Source organism: Pungitius pungitius, chromosome 20 (assembly GCF_949316345.1).
Source record: "Pungitius pungitius chromosome 20, fPunPun2.1, whole genome shotgun sequence".
NCBI classification, from domain to species: domain Eukaryota; kingdom Metazoa; phylum Chordata; class Actinopteri; order Perciformes; family Gasterosteidae; genus Pungitius; species Pungitius pungitius.
This window is the reverse complement of record NC_084919.1, coordinates 8,501,598-8,520,300: the sequence shown is the minus strand read 5'-3', so window position 1 is coordinate 8,520,300 and position 18,703 is coordinate 8,501,598. Positions and strand designations below refer to the sequence as shown.

Here is an 18,703-nt window from a genome sequence, read left to right as displayed (position 1 = left end):
AGTGCCCATGATGGAGACACTGGATGCCAAGTTGCTCCCCAAATCTTTTACAGAAGCCCACTGCTCCTAAGTGCTTTAAATTAGACGAATGCCAAGGTCAGGTTTTATATATGTACCTGTGTAAATATATATAAGACAATTCAATTAAAGCTTGAACTCGTAGTCCTAATCAAAAAAGTAGCCAGTTTAAACATATTTTTATAAGAACGACTTGTTCTTAGTCACAATGCCACATCTTTCATACCTCTGGCTGAGCACCAGACCTCAAAATTGGAGAACTTTTCCCGAGGGCATAAGATGATAATTCATTGGGAGTGGAGGTCAAGGAAGCATAAAGTACAAGTAAATACTGCAGAATCCCCATGGAAATTATAAAAACATGAACACGATCACATCAATTCCTGGTTATACTTTTTTCTCTGTTTTCTTCCAAGCAATCAGTCACATCTAACCGTGTCCTTTGAAAGCAACAGCCAGAACCATATATGAAAGTCAACAGATGGAAATATCCTCAGATCTACCATACAATGCCAATTATATTCTATTCCAAGAACACTATTGCCAAATTGACAGATTTCTTGTTAAATAATAAATAAGCTTTAGAGAATAAAATGAATAGATCCGGTTGGTCCAGTTTGGTTTGTTTTTGGGGCCAGCGTTGCCTACAGAGACCACATTTCTCGCTGTAGAAATCCCTGGGCCAGGATCTGCTGTAGAGTTGAGCAAAGTGCAGTCACTCACTCAGAAACACTGCTGGATAGAATCAAGCTGAGCTCATAAGGAGGGTTTTTTGGCTGTTGTTGCAAACTCAACTTATTCTGTTGCCAACGTTTTTATTAGTATGTTGGTTGATTATCATCAATGTGCATATTCGTTTGATCAGCTGCTCCGCCTGTCCTTCTGGATTCCACTGTGGGACACTACACTTGCAAATGTTTACGTTTACCTGCACACTTACAGAAATACATAGTTGATGTTGATGGAATTTTTTTTAATGTTTTTGTTTATTCACATGGTTTTATTGTGTTTGAATAGATTAGAGTGTTTTTGTTGGACCATTAAAGAGTGTTTCTTTCAGCGTTCAGTGTTACTTTTTCATCCAATTATAACTCAAAATATAGCTAGTGTCATAATATCTCATCAGATATCTTTAGAATCGCACAACACTGTTTTGATTGTCGGCAGATTAAAATTACAGTTACAGGGCAGACAAACTCTGTATGATGTAAAGATGTGGACAAAACCATTCATCAAAACTTTTTTCTTAGTAGGAATTCACATCAGACTTTTTCAGAAATTGAGCAACAGGGATGAAGGCCCACATTCCCTCGAGGACACGGGAAGAAAACATCCGCGTCAGCTTTCACTCACTTGGTATCAGGTGTACTTTGAACAGGCTTGTGTTTGGTTAGAACTCGCCTTGCACAAGATGGGTGGGGTAGTGTGGTCTTTGTTTGTACAGACATGGTGAAGCCTCCTGTTGTAACACATGCTCAGGCAAAGCACGGGCCTGAATGGAATCTTTTTACCTGAGAAGAGCCCACGCTTAAAGATCGCCCACTCTTTGGGGGGAAATAACTGATTTGAATGTTCAAACCACAATGGAGGCGATCAGTGGAACCACAAAAATCCTGGAGAAGGGGCCCGAATACCTCCGAAAGCAAATGGAACTTGAGAGTGAGACAAAAGGACGCATGAGTGCGGTGGAGAGGCTCGCTGCGACCAAACTCAAATACGTCAAGAGCAAGCCGGTGGTCAACTCAACTCAGGAGCCACTCGTCGGCCTTGGATTGGCCTCTGTGTGCAGCAGCGGATCCTCAAACCTAAGCTCGAGGCGCCGTGAGAACCTCTGCGTCGGGAGTGACTCGAGGACGGCGGCGTGCGGCCCTCAGATCGCCGGCTCGCCCTCGCCCGGGCAGGTGCGTCGGTCCAGCTCCAAAAAACGACGGGACTCGCTGCTGTTTTACAGGCAGAAATGCGAGTTGCTGACAACGTCGGCGGGCAACCGGAAACCCCGCGGAACGTGCGAGTTGTCGCTCGGCTCCGCGCGTAAAAAGGTGCCGATACCCGATCCAACAGAAAGGGAGCGCGAAGGTGAGCGCAGCGAGGCGGAAGCCGTCCCGCAGGAAAGGAGGAGGAATGGAGCGGCAGAGCAGCGCAGCGCAGCAGACCGCAACACCGGCCCAAAGGCCACAACGGGATCCCAGAGGAAATCCGGTCTGCTGACGATCCCCGAGTTTGAAAGGAGGTCCGGCAAAGCGGTAGGCCGGTCTCACTCTGACATCAGCTCCAGGTACTCCAAAAGCATCGCGGACTTTGATGTTTTTTTCAATTATTGTGGGCTGGGTGCGGATGTTGTGGAGTCTTTGGGGAAGGAGAACTTCTCGACGCGCTCGGACGGAAGTGCCGGCGCTTCCACGTCGGACAACTGCTTCTCCAGGGACAGCGGGGACAGCGACGGCCTGCTGGAGGACGAGTTGCTGGAGAAGACAAGTCAGGGGACGTCAGTCATTGAGCGCAACGCGAGGGTCATCAAGTGGCTGTACAGCTGCAAAAACGCTACAGAAACTGGAAAGAAGTTAAGAGACCTCGACTGAGGTGCCGACATGAGACCTCGAATGGTTGATAATAAACTCCTTGCTTTATTCTGTGGAAAAACACTGATCAACTGTGATGCTGTTTATCTTTCTTCTACCATAATAATTGTACCATTTGGTTTCTGGACATACTGTGTGTGTGTGTCTGTGTGTGTGTGTGTGTGTGTGTGTGTGTGTGTGTGTGTGTGTGTGTGTGTGTGTGTGTGTGTGTGTGTGTGTGTGTGTGCGCCCGCCAATTTCGGCAGAAACATCTGGAAGAAGATACTACTGTTGAAAATTGCACAGAAAGCTTCCTGTCACACACAGAAACATGGCAGCTGTTATGTTCCAAACATTTCCATTGGGAAAATATGTATTTGCTTGTGGTTTACTTTATTTATCAAACTGTGCAATCTTCACGGATTTACAGCACAGCTGCAACTTAAAGATCCAACTCGTATTAAAGAGCAAAAATTCTGACACACCTGGAGACACAAACAATAACATACAAATCCAAAAGATGTCATCAATTTTAAGTTTAGGAGTTATCATATTAAGGAAAACTAAGCAACTGGCCAAGAATACTGATTATGACAGATACAGTTGAGGATATTGCTAGTCTTTCAATTTCTTCTGAGGATGAAAAATGTCAAAAGACTATTAGTGGCCTAAAATGGTCTACACATGGGCTACAGAAAGATTTGTAATCTTCAACAGCACCACGCAGGGGCAACCGTGTTAATGGCAAACAGGAAACAGCACATATTGGTTTTGTATTCACAGTTGCAAATTATCTGCAATTTGGAAAAGAAAAACACGGACATAACACGTCTTTTAAATACATTTTTAGCAGCAACTGCACGTGACTGGAGTAACGGCCAAGTCTGTTTCTCTCTGACCCACACAGAAACAATGTTTATGTTTCTGTATGTACTCATTACTGAGCTGCACCTATATTTTGATCACGCCTTTCCCCTTTGCAGAAGCCCGGCATGTCATGTCGTGCCCTCTCGTGTTCTTTGCTTCTTAAAATGAAGTTGATGATTCCCTGAGAGAAACGACTACTTAACTTTGCATTTGTGGTTCAACATACAGAAATGTACAGTGTAATGAAATAGAGTGCAATTTATAATTATTGACTGAAAATGTACTTATTATATTGGAATTTGTATTATGTAAAATTACTATTACCACCCCGCCAAGTCAGACTATAGTTATGTTGCTGCCTATATTACATGTGTTTTATACTTACTGTATATTTTGCTACACAAATAAAGTTAATATTTTTCTTACATAAACTTTCCTCAAATGTATCGATGCTAACAAGTTGTGTGCACATTTCGTTGTGTCTTGTGTATTGGATTCTCTGGATGTCAATAACACGGTGAGTACATCACTAGTGGAGTAGTTTACATCCTTTTGAATGTACGATATGTAGCCTAAAACGTGGTATCTGACAACTAGTCTAAACCGGATCACTGCATTAAAAGGCCAGTAGCAGCACTAGTCATACTAAACCATTGACCACACTGTAATTACATAACCACAAATAAACCAGACTGAATGGATAAATGTAATGCTAGTTTTATTTTATTAGAGGAGACCAAAGCAAAACGTTTTGCACTAGTATTTTGTTAAAAATGAAATAATATCTAAGGTTGGCTCTTCAGCCATCTTTTACAGATAATTTAGATATTAGTGAGCTTGAGATTCTTTTAAATTAGACCCATGTTAAAAAATGAAAACATTTGACTTGACAGCAGAGGTTTTAACAATGCAGAAACAATGAAACCGTTCCAGGCAGGCTTCACATCAATTGAACAACGATTAAATGTTAGATGTTCGTGTACCAACTTGGGTCTTCTTTGGATTTATTCAAAGAAAAGATCAATAACCTAATTTAACATCTGTGGAAATGATACGTAAATCATTATGAAACCCAGCATTTATGCAAATTTTTGTTCAATGAAAGCATAGACTTATAGATTGCAGAACTCCTAACTTCTATAAGTGGTTGTCTGACCATGATTAGCCTCCAAATTATCTTAAAACCGTGCTTGTGTACAAACCTCTTAAACTCTTAGCAACATTCCACTTTAAACAGATGAATGTGAAACAGCTTTACAAAGACAAACTTATTAGTTATTAAGCCTAAGAAATGATTTGTTAAAGTTGTTTAAAACCCAGCTACATAAAGCTCAGGTTTGAAAGAATGTTACCTGTATCATTTTAGCCTTCAGGCTGTCTGATACCTCATACCTTGGAATTTGCCCATGAAGTCTGGGGAAGTAACTTCAACTTGCTTTTTAAAGAATTGCAACTTGACAAACTAAAAGGCAGGAGACTAGATTTAGGCTTGACAACAATAAATAGAAATGTTATTCCTAAAGTTCAAGATGAGAATGAGCAGCGGTCAGAATAGTAGAACGGTGACCTATATATTATTTTATCTAATGAGATTTGTGAATAATTCATTCAAATGCCTGGTTAAACCACATCATCATCTTATCATCACGAGAGTCTCTGTCCCGAACCTCCATCTCAAAATCAAAACATAAATACATGTGTGCAGCTCGAGCTGTCACGTGTGGAAGGAAGAAGGCCCAAACAAAACAGAATGGATTAAAAAAAAAGATTGACAGCTACATCAAGCCAATCAGCAACTCAACTGACGGTTAACCAGAGCCGTTTAATGGAAGTCGCGTTATCTCCGGTGATTTCTAAGCAATTCCTAAATCGCAGGTCGATGCGGGAGGATGGAGGAAGCATAGAGGACCGCCAAAGGAACGAGGAGCAAGGAAACATTCCTTTGCGGTTGTTTTTTTACCACACGTAAACAGATAAAGGGGCTTGACGCACGGCTGCAATTATCTCAAACTATGGCTGGACGTTCTGTAGGTTATTCAAATATTATATTTATTAAAGATGATCAGATCCACAATCAAACGTTCTGCCGTTTGGTTTCGTTTGGAACCTCGTAAAGAGCTGTTGTAACCACATTGCTTGATGCTATTTATCAGATTATCAGGTTTTTATAACCCACGAAGGCCGATTTGTTTTCCGCGACTCCTGGTTCTCACGGCTCTGGTGTCCGGTAGAAATTCGCTGAACAGACGCGTCGTCCAATCAGAGAGCAGCAGGGGGGCGTGTCCGCGGCGCTGGGTGCGCTTCCGTCAACATCTCTGCGCAAAAGAGACAAGAAGCGTAAACAGAAACAGATGAAACAACAAACGAGTCGCTGAAGGTTTGTTAAGCTCTTGTCACACAGACCCAGTGCAGTTATACCGCAGTTTTTATTCGTCCTGTCCTTATTGTTTCATGCGTTGAGCCGACTGACAGGTTGTCTAGTTTCCATCGTTTTACTGTACATCGCTGAAACGACGTTGACAGTGTTTGCTGTTATTTTTTTTCCAAAATGCTTTAGTAAAATGCGTCATAGACGTTGTCAGGGGTGTTTTTAAAGCATGTAATATCGCGTCAACATGTTTAATATGGGTTCGTTTCAGAAATCCGATGACCCTCGGTTTTATTTAGCAGCTGTTATCAGACAATAACCTGATGATAACCAGTAGTTAGACTAAAGACTGAAGCTATGGCAGAGAAAGACCATAATGCTCGTTTTCTTGTCCTAATTTAACCATCACTGAACACTTGTTGTTGACATATCATTGTATTTATACCAGAACAATATGTTTAATCCACTCAAGGGGTCAATTCAAGACGTGCATATAAAGAAGAGCTTTTGTGTCTTTTCAGTTATTATTTGTCTCTATTTGCTTCCAACTTGCACAAATCATTTCTTCATATTGTTAACCCTCCAGGTGTTTAGGCAGCGACCCTCTCGGCTCAGAGTCCTCCCCCTGCCTCGATGCCTTTCTTGGGAAAGGACTGGAGGTCACCGGGATGGAGCTGGACAAAGACAGAGCACGGCTGGAAGAGGATTTTCCTTTATGGACACGAGTTGGAAGACAACAGAGAAATCGACATAAAAGGGTAAGATCATTTATTTTTTACCATTGTCATCTACGTATATCCCCCTTTAACCCTTTTTCTCACCATTGTCAAACTTGAAATTGTCAAGGAGTCATAAATTAGACAAATTAATAATAATAATAATAATTTTTAGAACTTTGAAGTAGCAGGAAACTACCACAAAGGCGGTACGGAGCACACCAGATGTTTATTTCTCTGGGCACGCGCCTGTGGTCCGATTAGGAGTCACAAATCTTTACAGATGTGAAGTTGATATCAAAATCAAGTTTGAGTTTGAAGATGTGTGTGGCTGGCACTGTTTAAAGGGGGGAGGGGGGCATTGTCTTCTCTAGTTTGTTTATACTGTTTATGGCTTAGTAGTTATTTGTGTTGCTTGCTCACAAAGCCTCTTGTAAGCTTCAAACATGGATGTATTTTTTTATGGATGTACTTTGAAGAATAGCATTTAATGTTGGATTTTATACAAACAATTTCTCTTAAAAAATATACTTTGTTAGAATTCTGAAAATGGATAAAAATTGTCCTATAATGCAAAGAGTTAAAAAAAATCCTAATTATTGATGGTACGCTATGTAGCCTCCTTATTTAAATGCAATTGATTTACTTCCCCATATACAAACAATATTCAGTACACAGGGGAAGGAAACCATGTTCACAATAACAAAATACAACATAAAGGACAACATAAAGAGGAAATATAATGTTATTTAAACTGTGGGGGAAATTATGTGCCTTGTTTCATTCAAAAAAAGTTATAAATAAGCATAAAAGAAATACTTATAAATATATTATATATTATATATAATAACTGCCACGATAATGATGTTTTTGAAGTAAATGTGAGAAGACGGAGTTGCAGTGTTCAGCAAGGACAGCATACACCAACCGGCTCAGGAGCGAACAAAGCTTTAAACAGTGATCAGCATGTTAGTGTCCGGCCTGACGGAGTTAACTCAGCACCAGTACACGATATCTCCCTCCGGCCGGACGGGTCAGAAGGATGACTAATGACATCACGCTCTGCAGCTGCATTGTCAGTCAGAAAGGACGGTGACTTCATGCAGCAGAGGAGCATTGGCCAGACAAAACCTGCAATAAATGCGTTTTGAACCGGATCAGGCTAACAGTGAGCAAGAGAAGCGTTCCAGCTAAATGTCATTCACTTGAATGCTTGTTCTCCTCCGTGTCCATACTGACTCGCTACTTAACCTTCGACCCTCTGGTTCATGTATTTCAGGATATAATTCAAACATCCACAAATCCTTCTGGACATTACTACTGTTGTGTGTAACGTCTTTTTTTTTAAAGCCCTGACATGCAAGCTGCGCCAAGCTTGTTACTCTGCTCGCGAGAGTGTTTGTGTGTATGCCTGTGCGATTAGATAAATGGATTACTCTTCTGTTGACTAGACAAACAAAGCCATGCATTCAGTTACGCTGGAGAGAAAAGTAAATGTAAAGTTGGATCCTCGGCTCCGCTGGTCAACGAACTGTCAGGTAACCATTAACATTGTCTGCTCGTTCCGCTCAGGCTCTGCAATGACAACAATGAGCATCTGTTGGTCGGAGATGTGTGTGAGCTCGCCACCAAAAAGAGGAAAAAGGACCTCTACAACAATAACACCAAATCTCAGTGTGAGTTTCAGCAGCAAATAATCCCTATCTTGATTTTGAAAAATGTGTAATTAAAAAAGAACAAATAAATAAAGCAAATCCTGCATTATGATACATGGAACACCACTATAAACAAATGTGTTTGCTTAGACATGCATTCTCTTGTTATTTTTTATCTGTCGTATTGGGTTGGTTTAATAAGTACTTACATTCGTAATCTTTATAAATGGTTTTGGCCAATAATTATTTCTTTTTTGACCAGTAAAAATTAACTGAAAAGCAATTTCTTTTTTAAATTTGCACAGGTGCTCATCATATTATGTCACCCTTAATTCTACACCAAAACATTTCAACAGATGAATTAGGTGTTTGTTTGATTTTTCCCTGGCCAGTTGTCTTTGTGGATAAGTGGATCTACGTGCAGAACAGAAGCACCAAAGAAGTGAGTGCTGCAGCTATTTCACACAGAGGCTGTTGCTTCAAACTACGGCATTTTCACACAAAAATCGATGCGTGTGTTTTTTTTTTACACACAGCGGCATGTATACTCAACGCTCGGCGAAGCCCTGAACCGTCTAGACTTCTCCAGCGCCATTCAGGACTTGAGAAGATTCAACTATGTTGCAAAAGTGAGCGATTCTGATCACGCGTGTTCATTTTGAAAACGTTTTGTGGTGTGGAGAGAGAGAGGACCCAAAAGCGGGATGCAGGAAAAATAATGCTTTTAATAGGAAGGTGCAAACTTAGAGGACGCCGCGAAGGCAGGCACAAAAACAGCAACTGAGGTCTTCAGAGAAAAAGGGGAACAGAAGATCTCCCGGTGAAACGGGGCATTAGAGGTCGAGGGCTGGGGAGAGGAGCGCTCTGCCCGTCGTTCCCGACAAAGCCGGCTGGCCGTAGTTCAGCTGGGACTCCTCCTGTTCGGCGGGACCGGACGCTGGATCTAGACAATGAACACAAGACACGGTAGGACAAAACTCGGCGTAAAGACTGAGGAGTGTGTCTCCTGTGTGGGTGGCAAAATAATCTGACAGGGAACAAAGGGAAAGGGGAGCTAGAAATAGCAGGAATAATTAACGTCATGGGGAACAGGTGTGTAACAATTGGTGTGAGAGGAGGGGGATGGAAAATGGGACTCAGCTGGTGAGTTGTGGACACGATGTATGAATAACTAAAGACCAGTAGGGGGGGGGAAAGGGACAGGAGGAGCCCAAAACCATGACAGTGCCCCCATCTCAAGGAGCGCCGCTTGGCGCTCCCAAGGGGGGAACCTGGCGGGTGCGGAGGAAATCATCAACCAGAGAGCGGTCCAGGATGTCCCGTGAGGGGACCCAACTCCTCGCCTCAGGACCAAAGCCCTCCCAGTCAACTAAAAACTGGTGACCACGACCCCGCCGGCGCATATCCAGGAGTTTACGCACGGTGTAAATAGACTCATCCTCAGCGCGCACCGGAGGGGGCGGGGGCGCGCGGGGGGCGCGGGGGGGAGTGCGTACGACCGGTTTGATGCACGAGACATGGAAGACAGGGTGGACGCGACGAAGACCGGGGGGAAGTTTGAGCTTGACCACGACAGGATTAATGACCTTGGAAATCCGATAAGGTCCGATAAAGCGGCGGGCCAATTTGCGAGACGTGGTCTGGAGGGGTAAGTTACGAGTGGAAAGCCACACTTTCTGACCGCAAAGATACCTAGGGCTCTTAACCCGACGTCTGTCGGCATACTTGCGAGTGCGGGTCTTGGCACGGCAGAGCGCGGACCTAACTCTCCTCCAGGTGCGCTTACAACGGCGAATGAAAGCGTTTACCGACGGGACATTAGAGTCAGCCTCCTGTGAGGCAAACAAGGGAGGCTGGTAACCCAGGCAGCCGTAGAACGGGGACAGGCCGGTGGCAGACGTCGGCAACGAATTATGGGCATATTCTGCCCATGGCAGCTGATCTGCCCAAGAGGAAGGGTTACTAAATGCCAGACTACGCAGAAGACGACCCACGATCTGATTAGTGCGTTCGGCCTGACCATTGGTCTGGGGGTGGAACCCAGAGGACAGGCTGACGGCTGCACCCATAAGACGGCAGAATTCCTTCCAGAATAGGGACACGAATTGAGGGCCCCGGTCCGAGACGACGTCAGTGGGGAGACCGTGTAGCTTGAAGACATGCGTAGCAAGGACTTGGGCCATCTCCTTGGCTGAGGGGAGTTTAGCGAGGGGGATGAAATGCGCAGCCTTAGAAAAACGATCCACGACCGTGAGAATAACTGTGTTGCCAGCTGACGGGGGTAGACCAGTAATAAAATCAAGGGCAATGTGAGACCACGGACGGGACGGTGTGGGTAACGGTCTTAGAAATCCCGCTGGCGGGGCGCTGCTAGACTTAGTCTGCGCGCAAATGGTGCAGGCGGCGACGAAACGTCGTACATCACGGTCGAGAGTGGGCCACCAGAAGCGCTGGCGAATTGTGAACAGTGTTCCCCTGACGCCGGGATGGGCAGTCAGTTTAGAGGTATGAGCCCACCGGAGAACAGCTGACCGAACCACTACGGGAACGAAAAGGAGGTTCCTAGGTACCTTACGCGGAGCGACAGAGTGAGACAAGGCGCGTTTAACAATTCTTTCTATTCCCCAGACAACAGACCCGATAACTCGTGAGGGGGGATGACCTCCTTAGGCGCGGAGGAGGTGTCTGGGGAATCGAAGAGGCGTGAGAGCGCGTCGGGCTTCACGTTCTTAGAGCCCGGACGAAACGAAATGGAGAAGTCGAAACGGGTAAAGAATAAGGACCAACGAGCCTGTCGAGCATTAAGTCTCTTCGCAGATCGGATGTACTCTAGGTTGCGGTGATCCGTCCAAACGACAAACGGCACGGTAGAGCCCTCCAGCCACTGACGCCACTCCTCCAGCGCCATGCGAATGGCCAACAACTCGCGGTTACCAACGTCGTAGTTGCGCTCTGCGGGCGAAAGGCGGTGAGAAAAAAAAGCGCACGGATGCACCTTATTATCAGAAGAGGAGCGTTGGGAAAGGACGGCCCCAACACCCACCTCCGACGCGTCGACCTCGACAATAAACTGCTTGGAGCTGTCAGGGGTGACGAGAATAGGCGCCGTGGTGAAAAGGGATTTGAGACGATCAAACGCTCTCTGCGCGGATTCTGTCCACTTGAAACCTGACCTTACTGATGTTAAAGCGGTAAGGGGCGCTGCGACTTGACTGAAGTTGCGTATAAAACGTCGATAAAAATTAGCAAAGCCCAGGAAACGCTGGAGCGCGACACGGGAGTCAGGGGTGGGCCACTCCGTAACCGCCTTTACCTTAGAGACGTCCATACTCACCCCCTCGGCTGAGATAACGGAACCGAGGAAGGAGACGGAAGACGCGTGAAAGGTGCATTTCTCTGCCTTAACGAATAGGCGGTTCTCGAGGAGGCGTTGCAGAACACGGCGCACCTGTTGTACGTGGACCTGGAGGGACGGGGAGAAGATTAATATATCGTCCAGATAAACAAAGACGAAGATATTCAGCATGTCTCTTAGAACGTCGTTAATTAAGGCCTGGAAGACGGCCGGAGCGTTGACGAGGCCGAACGGGAGTACCCGATACTCAAAGTGCCCTAACGGTGTATTAAACGCGGTCTTCCATTCATCTCCCTCCTTAATGCGGATGAGATGGTACGCGTTACGAAGGTCCAGCTTGGTAAAAACCTTGGCTCCCTGTAACAAGTCAAATGCAGACGACATGAGCGGCAAGGGATAGCGATTCTTAATGGTTATGTCGTTAAGCCCCCGGTAGTCGATACACGGACGCAGAGTGCCGTCCTTCTTCTTAACGAAGAAAAAACCGGCACCAGCAGGTGAGGCGGAAGGCACGATAGTTCCGGCGCTAAGGGATTCTGACAGATACTTCTCTAGTGCTTCGCGTTCTGGGGCGGACAGGGCGAACAATCTACCGCGCGGGGGCGTGGTCCCGGGACGCAGGTCGATAGCGCCATCATATGGACGATGGGGAGGGAGAGAAGTAGCCCGTGAACGGCTGAAGACCGCTCTCAGGTCATGATACTCCTCCGGTACCCCGGCCAAGTCACCCGGCTCCTCCTGTAACACAGCGACAGGAGAGACGGGGGGGTTAGCAGACAACAAACATTCGACATGACAAGACAGGTTCCAAGAGAGGATGGAACCAGTGGACCAGTTAATATGAGGGTTATGTTTGGCTAACCAGGGGTGCCCCAGCACTAACGGGGCAAAGGGGGAGCGAAACACTAAAAAGGAAAGAGTCTCATGGTGATTGCCGGAAACAGTGAGCGATAAGGGAGTGGACTGGAGGTGGACCCTAGGTAGGGAGCTACCATCTAGGGCAAAAAGGGGGGTGACCCCCCCGCGTTCCTTCAACGGGATACCTTGCTTTCGGGCCCATGTCTCATCGAGAAAATTCCCTTCTGCCCCAGAGTCTATTAAGGCGTTACATGAGACCGATGACCCCGCCCACCGCAGGGCTACTGGAATCAGGGTGCACGATTTTGACGGAGAGATGGAAGTAGCGCTCGCCAGTAATCCCTCCTCTACTGTCGAGCGCTGGCTTTTACTGGACAGGTTGACACGAAGTGGGTGGCCGCGCCACAGTACATGCAGAGACGGTTTGTGATGCGACGCTCCTTCTCCTTAGCGGTAAGGCGCAGTCCACCCAGCTGCATGGGCTCCGGTTCAGCCCGGGGGTTAGGGTGGGAGTGGGTGGGGGAGGCGGCCGGTTGAGGAATGTCCACCACCCTGGAGCGATGACGAAGGTCAAATCTCTTCTCGATTCTTATTGCCAGTTCAATAAGGGGGTCGAGGCGAGTAGGCAGCTCACGGGCGATCACCTCGTCCTTGATGCTGGCCCGGAGGCCCTCCAGGAAGCGCGCAACGAGCGCCGGCTCGTTCCAGCCGCAGGTGGTGGATAGGGTGCGGAACTCGATAGAATAATCCGCAACTGAGCGTCCTTCTTGACGGAGGGTGGACAGGATGCGAGAAGCCTCTTCGCCATGAGCCGATCGATCGAACACCCGTATCATCTCCTCCTTAAACAAGTCAAATTGGGTGATGTAGTCAACCCCAGCCTCCCATGCAGCGGTGCCCCACTGACGAGCGCGTCCGGTTAGGAGCGAGATGACGTAGGCGACTCGCGCTCGCTCTCTAGCGTAGGTGACAGGCTGAAGTGAGAACACCAGTTCACACTGAGTGAGGAAGGCTCGACACTGTGTGGGCTCACCGGAGTAACAGGGGGGATTATTGACCCTGGGCTCTGGGGGTTCCAAGTCCCTGGAAGCAGCAGGAGAGGCTCTCCTGAGGTGGTGGACCTGGGCGGACAAGTCCGAAATTTGGGCGGCCAGGGAATCCACCGCATGGCGAGCAGCGGCTAGCTCCGAGTCGTGTCTCCCGAGCATGGCTCCTTGCGCTTCGACAGCTGCACGAATCGGGTGTTCATCCGCTGGGTCCATTGTTGGTCAGATTATTCTGTGGTGTGGAGAGAGAGAGGACCCAAAAGCGGGATGCAGGAAAAATAATGCTTTTAATAGGAAGGTGCAAACTTAGAGGACGCCGCGAAGGCAGGCACAAAAACAGCAACTGAGGTCTTCAGAGAAAAAGGGGAACAGAAGATCTCCCGGTGAAACGGGGCATTAGAGGTCGAGGGCTGGGGAGAGGAGCGCTCTGCCCGTCGTTCCCGACAAAGCCGGCTGGCCGTAGTTCAGCTGGGACTCCTCCTGTTCGGCGGGACCGGACGCTGGATCTAGACAATGAACACAAGACACGGTAGGACAAAACTCGGCGTAAAGACTGAGGAGTGTGTCTCCTGTGTGGGTGGCAAAATAATCTGACAGGGAACAAAGGGAAAGGGGAGCTAGAAATAGCAGGAATAATTAACGTCATGGGGAACAGGTGTGTAACAATTGGTGTGAGAGGAGGGGGATGGAAAATGGGACTCAGCTGGTGAGTTGTGGACACGATGTATGAATAACTAAAGACCAGTAGGGGGGGGGAAAGGGACAGGAGGAGCCCAAAACCATGACACGTTTCACGACTCAGACAAGCGTCTCTAACTGTTCATCTCTGTGTTTCTCCCACAGCTTTTCCAGCTAATAGCCAGGTCCCAGCTGACGTCTTTGAGTGGAGCTGCACAGAAAAACTATTTCAATATACTGGAGCAGATTGTCCGAAAGGGTAAGGAGGCCTGAGACAGAGACATTGCCCTGATATTTTGTGTATTTTTTCTCTGCATCCTCACCTCAATTTAGGCATATTTTTATTTGAAATTACCATATTATTTTACAGAGAGATAAATTCAATAACAACAAGTGTTATTGCAAAGAAATCCATTATTTTAGTTTTTGGGGTTGTGTTGCCTAATGAAGCAACTTACAGATCAAGTCCACCACATGTAAAGTCATTCATTTTAAAATAATTTGTTGGTATATTTGGTTAAGATTCTATTTTTCAGAAAAAATATAATGTTGGATATTCTCACTAATTATTATAATCTATCAAGGATTTTAATATCCCCTTACCTTCTGGTATGGGTATTGAGGTGGAAGAAGGACAGAAGTTTCAGCTTTTAATGTTTTGACATTTTTCTTGTTTGTTAAATATTCCTTGTTTTCCATTTTTTTCAAATATCACCACTAGTTCTAGACGACCACTACAACCCGCGCCTCGTCAAGGATTTGCTGCAGGACCTGAGCTTGACGCTGCACAATCTGACTATCCACGTCGGCAGGTGTGTCCTCGTGGGAAACGTCAACATCTGGTTGTGCCGACTGGAGACCATTCACAAATGGAAGCAGCAGGTCAACAACCTGCAGATCCCCAAGGTAGAAAACCTTTAACTACATTTAACTACACAGAAGCTGAATTCAATGAGAGGAACATGAAATGTGTATGGGGAAGTATTGTCAACTGACACATAGTTGGACCTGTTCATTTAATTTTCAACTGTGTATGAATCGTAATATCCCCTCATGTCATGTATGTGACATGAGTATATTTTAGTCTAGAGAATATTTTAGTTTTTCAGTTCTTTTTTATTTTAATGCATCTCTCTTTATCGCCTCCCCAGCAAATGTGCGGTGGCATGACTTTCAACGACTTGCCGCTGCACATGCAGAACAAGATCCTCAGCGAGTTATCTGATGCCTATGACATCATTAACGTGGGCCAGGCCATGCCTGCTGTGCACTGCCTCAGTGAGGACTGGATACTGTGGAAGAAACTCTGCCACTTTCACTTCTCAGACAAACAGGTGAGAAAACAGAAGCGTGATTGTTAAAAAGCTCACCTTTTCAACACTAGAGGGCAATATTGGCCCTTTTTTTGCTGCTCAGGTGCACAGACACACCATCTCACTCTATGAGATTCTATCAAATTACACTTCACTCCAGTTGCAACTACACAGCTGGTCCCTGTGTTTTAATTGTGTTTTAAATTAAGTTTTTCCTTCCATTCATGTGCAGTTCTGTAGGAATTTGGTCCTTTCCAACAGCAATAAAGTGGACTGGAAGCTGATGTACTTCACCCTGAAGAAACATTATCCAATGAAAGAGCAATACGGCGACACCTTGCACTTCTGCAAAAACTGTAACATCCTCTTCTGGAAGGTAAACAAAAGATGGCACACAGAGAGAGACGTTGTGTTATTTAGGAACTCAATGTTACATGTGAAAGCGTGGTTCATCAGACGGTAGAATACTAGTTCATTACATTGACGGACAATCTCATGAGAACACAAATAACTTAAGCTATAAGGACAAACAAATAGCTTAAGGACAATTTTTTTTTTTTAAATAAACCTAAAATAAATCCTGTGATAACTGACCAAAGTCGTAAAACAATTCAGTAAACTACATCAATCAATTCACTTTAAAGCCAAATAAAGGCAGTTAATGCTCTAATGATTCATAATCACAGAGTCTGAAAACATTAAAAGTGCTCCCTCCAAAAATGGTGCACAGTGTAGGAATGACAGCAGCTACTGGTTGTAGATGAGGTTGGCAGTGCAATGTGCGCTCATAAAGAAAGCAAACCTTACACAGACTGCAGTGAAACTGTGACAAAGACACAACGCAGCATGGCACACTGAATTTTCAAATAAGACACATTTGAATGCATATACAAAATGTCACCATGAGCAACTGCTGATAGAAGTGCAGGTTCAATTTACCTTTTGACCTGTCTGTAGGTCAGACAGTTGATTCTATCAAATCAAGTATCAATAATAACACTTTATTCCCTTGGCCAGAGAGCAAACATCCATTTTTACACTCTTTGGTATTCCTTCTATTGTGTCTAAAGTCTCTTTGGGCCAATCATACAGCCTCTCTCACACTGATATCTGTCTCTTGCAAGAAAGGTGTTCAACAATGATTGGAACGTAATAGTGTAAATATTTAGGAATATTTAAAAATAAAAATTAACCCCGACATAACAGATGGAATTATTGTAAAAGTTTTAGGACTATGTCAACGAAAAAAAGCTCCACTTGTGATTATTCAACAAGAACTGATGAGTGCTTTTCTGACCTGAAACCATTTACACACACTAACAGTTCTTGGATGTGGAAGGCAGCTATTCCTCTCCATGCTCCATGTTTTCTCAACACAATCTTGTTCTCCTCCTTGACTGGGTCCCTATGCTTTTTAACCTTTGCCCTCTCTGCGTCCCTCTCCTTGCTTGTGCTCCTTCTTCTCCGGCTCTTCTCCTGGTTCCCCTTCTCCCTGATTCCTTAAGGATCGCCCACTGGCCTTGTTATTCAAGGTACTCCCCGTCACAGTTTGTGCCGTGTTTTCTCCATGGTGACATATCTTTTTCCATGTGTTGGGCTTTGTCTTGTTCCATTCCGGCTGTTATCTTTCCAGTTTATCTTGATGTCCCCGTGTGTTTAGTAAACAGTGCTGTCATGCCAAAGTGCATAGATTCCTCTCAATGTTGAGTCCTCGTGTCCAAAGAGAAATCGGTCGGTTGTCGTTCAGTTGAACAAATGTTTCTGCGCTAGTGTGTGTCGAGTGAGCACCTCTGGTTTCCTGGTCTCCTTCCTCTCTCACGGTGTGGTTGTTGACTGTCTTGCAGGACTGCGGTCATCCATGCACTGCCAGCGATCCAGACAGCTGCCTGGTGCCCATTTCCCCGCAGCACTTTATCGACCTCTTCAAGCTCTAAACGCTGCACGGCGGCCATTAAGCGAACCAAACCAAGAGTGTGAGCGAGGCGTCACGGTCATTATGTATAAATATAAAGGGCTTCAACTGAAAGAGAGGACATTCGTTTAATGTCTGCATTTCCTCACGCACAAGTGTTTCCATAAGACAAAGGAAGGTGGGAAGATTTGAAGAATGTTGCTAATGGTTTGAATATAAAGAACTTTCATGTTTTTCCTCCACCTGCACAAACCATTGTCTTTTTGACAAAAATGGATAATGAGGGTAAAAGAAAAAATAATATATAAATGTAATATTGGAAAGGATTTATATGTACAAGGAATTGTAGCATGTTTGTGGTAGGTAAGTGTTGATAGGTCATGTCTAAGAGGTTGTTGCTTTTTAATGGAAACGGGTGAATATTAACCGTATGACGTGTCTAATGTTCAATTAATGGGATTAACTATTCTGATTTTGTTCTGTTTGGTTTTGGTGGTATTTAAATAATATGGTGGTGTAAGTGAATGCTGTTTACATGCTTCATGTTGTTCTTTGTGAATTCTTGATGTGCTCTGTGTTCATTAAGAGAACATAATGAACTCTGTAGGTTTTTACTGTCTAGTTCAGGCAGAGAAACATGGTACATTATTTATGGGGGAAAAATATTTTTGTATCTTTCCTTCAACTTTTGTAATAATCCTTTGGCGTCCCAAACCTTGTGCTGGAAACATCATTTCACTTTTATGGGACATGAACTAGCTAAAAATAATTAAACATTTGAAAAAAACTTGTTCTGTTCTTTTTATACTGCTGAGACCAATATATATATATATATAAATATATTTATTGTATCATTGACAGGAGGATCAAAGTTTAATGATTAATATTCTTCAAAGAATTGAGTAAGAATGTCCTCTAGGCAAAGTGTTGTTTTAAAGAACAATCATTTTCATAATGATGTAACAGTATTTCCATTTCGCTGTACTGTTATAAGCCAAGAAGAGTTATTACGTATTACGTAGATTTGGTTGCCCTTGTGGATAAGTTTCTGAGAACCCATGTCCTTTCATTTTAATGCTACATGGACTGATATATAAACCGCACCAAAACCAAATCTTAGTCTGTCTGCAGTGGGCTGGTTGCTGGAGTCAGATCTGAAAAACTTTCAGGTGAACCTTCATTTTTTTATAGAAATAGACAAACCTGTGGCTGGTGGTCTCGCTTACTTGAGAGGTCAGAGAAAGGCGTCTGTATCCCATTGAGACCGTTCCATAACTCGTTAAAATCTCCTCACAGTAAAGTAAAATTAATATAGAATTGTATGCCTTTCGAAAGTTGCATTTATCCCCATTAAGAAAT

The 18,703-nt window shown here is 44.8% G+C and overlaps 2 protein-coding genes and 1 long non-coding RNA gene across 6 annotated transcripts; 2 read left to right on the top strand and 1 right to left on the bottom strand.

Moving 5' to 3' along the window:
• The first annotated feature begins 1,269 nt into the window (after window positions 1-1,269).
• fam110c (family with sequence similarity 110 member C) lies at window positions 1,270-3,443 on the top strand. Its single transcript, XM_037449588.2, has one exon. The coding sequence runs from the start codon at window positions 1,602-1,604 to the stop codon at window positions 2,595-2,597; it is 996 nt and encodes a 331-aa protein (XP_037305485.2). The 5' UTR covers window positions 1,270-1,601; the 3' UTR covers window positions 2,598-3,443.
• Window positions 3,444-5,709: 2,266 nt separating this feature from the next.
• fbxo25 (F-box protein 25) lies at window positions 5,710-18,134 on the top strand. Of its 4 annotated transcripts, none has more exons than XM_037449502.2 (11): window positions 5,710-5,820; window positions 6,398-6,569; window positions 8,100-8,203; window positions 8,488-8,624; window positions 8,719-8,811; window positions 14,285-14,378; window positions 14,841-15,025; window positions 15,271-15,453; window positions 15,665-15,808; window positions 16,938-16,964; window positions 17,277-18,134. In XM_037449502.2, the coding sequence occupies exons 2-11, from the start codon at window positions 6,445-6,447 to the stop codon at window positions 17,364-17,366; spliced, it is 1,182 nt and encodes a 393-aa protein (XP_037305399.1). In that variant the 5' UTR covers window positions 5,710-5,820; window positions 6,398-6,444; the 3' UTR covers window positions 17,367-18,134. The 4 variants fall into 4 exon arrangements, with proteins under 4 accessions (XP_037305399.1, XP_037305400.1, XP_037305401.1 ...); XM_037449504.2 differs by having other exon boundaries at window positions 5,712-5,820; window positions 8,575-8,624; XM_037449503.2 differs by lacking the exon at window positions 16,938-16,964.
• LOC134107820 (uncharacterized) lies at window positions 8,888-12,997 on the bottom strand. Its single transcript, XR_009942812.1, has 2 exons — window positions 12,581-12,997; window positions 8,888-9,125 (listed from the first exon to the last, which is right to left on the bottom strand). It is a non-coding gene; the product is annotated as an uncharacterized LOC134107820 (long non-coding RNA).
• Window positions 18,135-18,703: the final 569 nt, after the last annotated feature.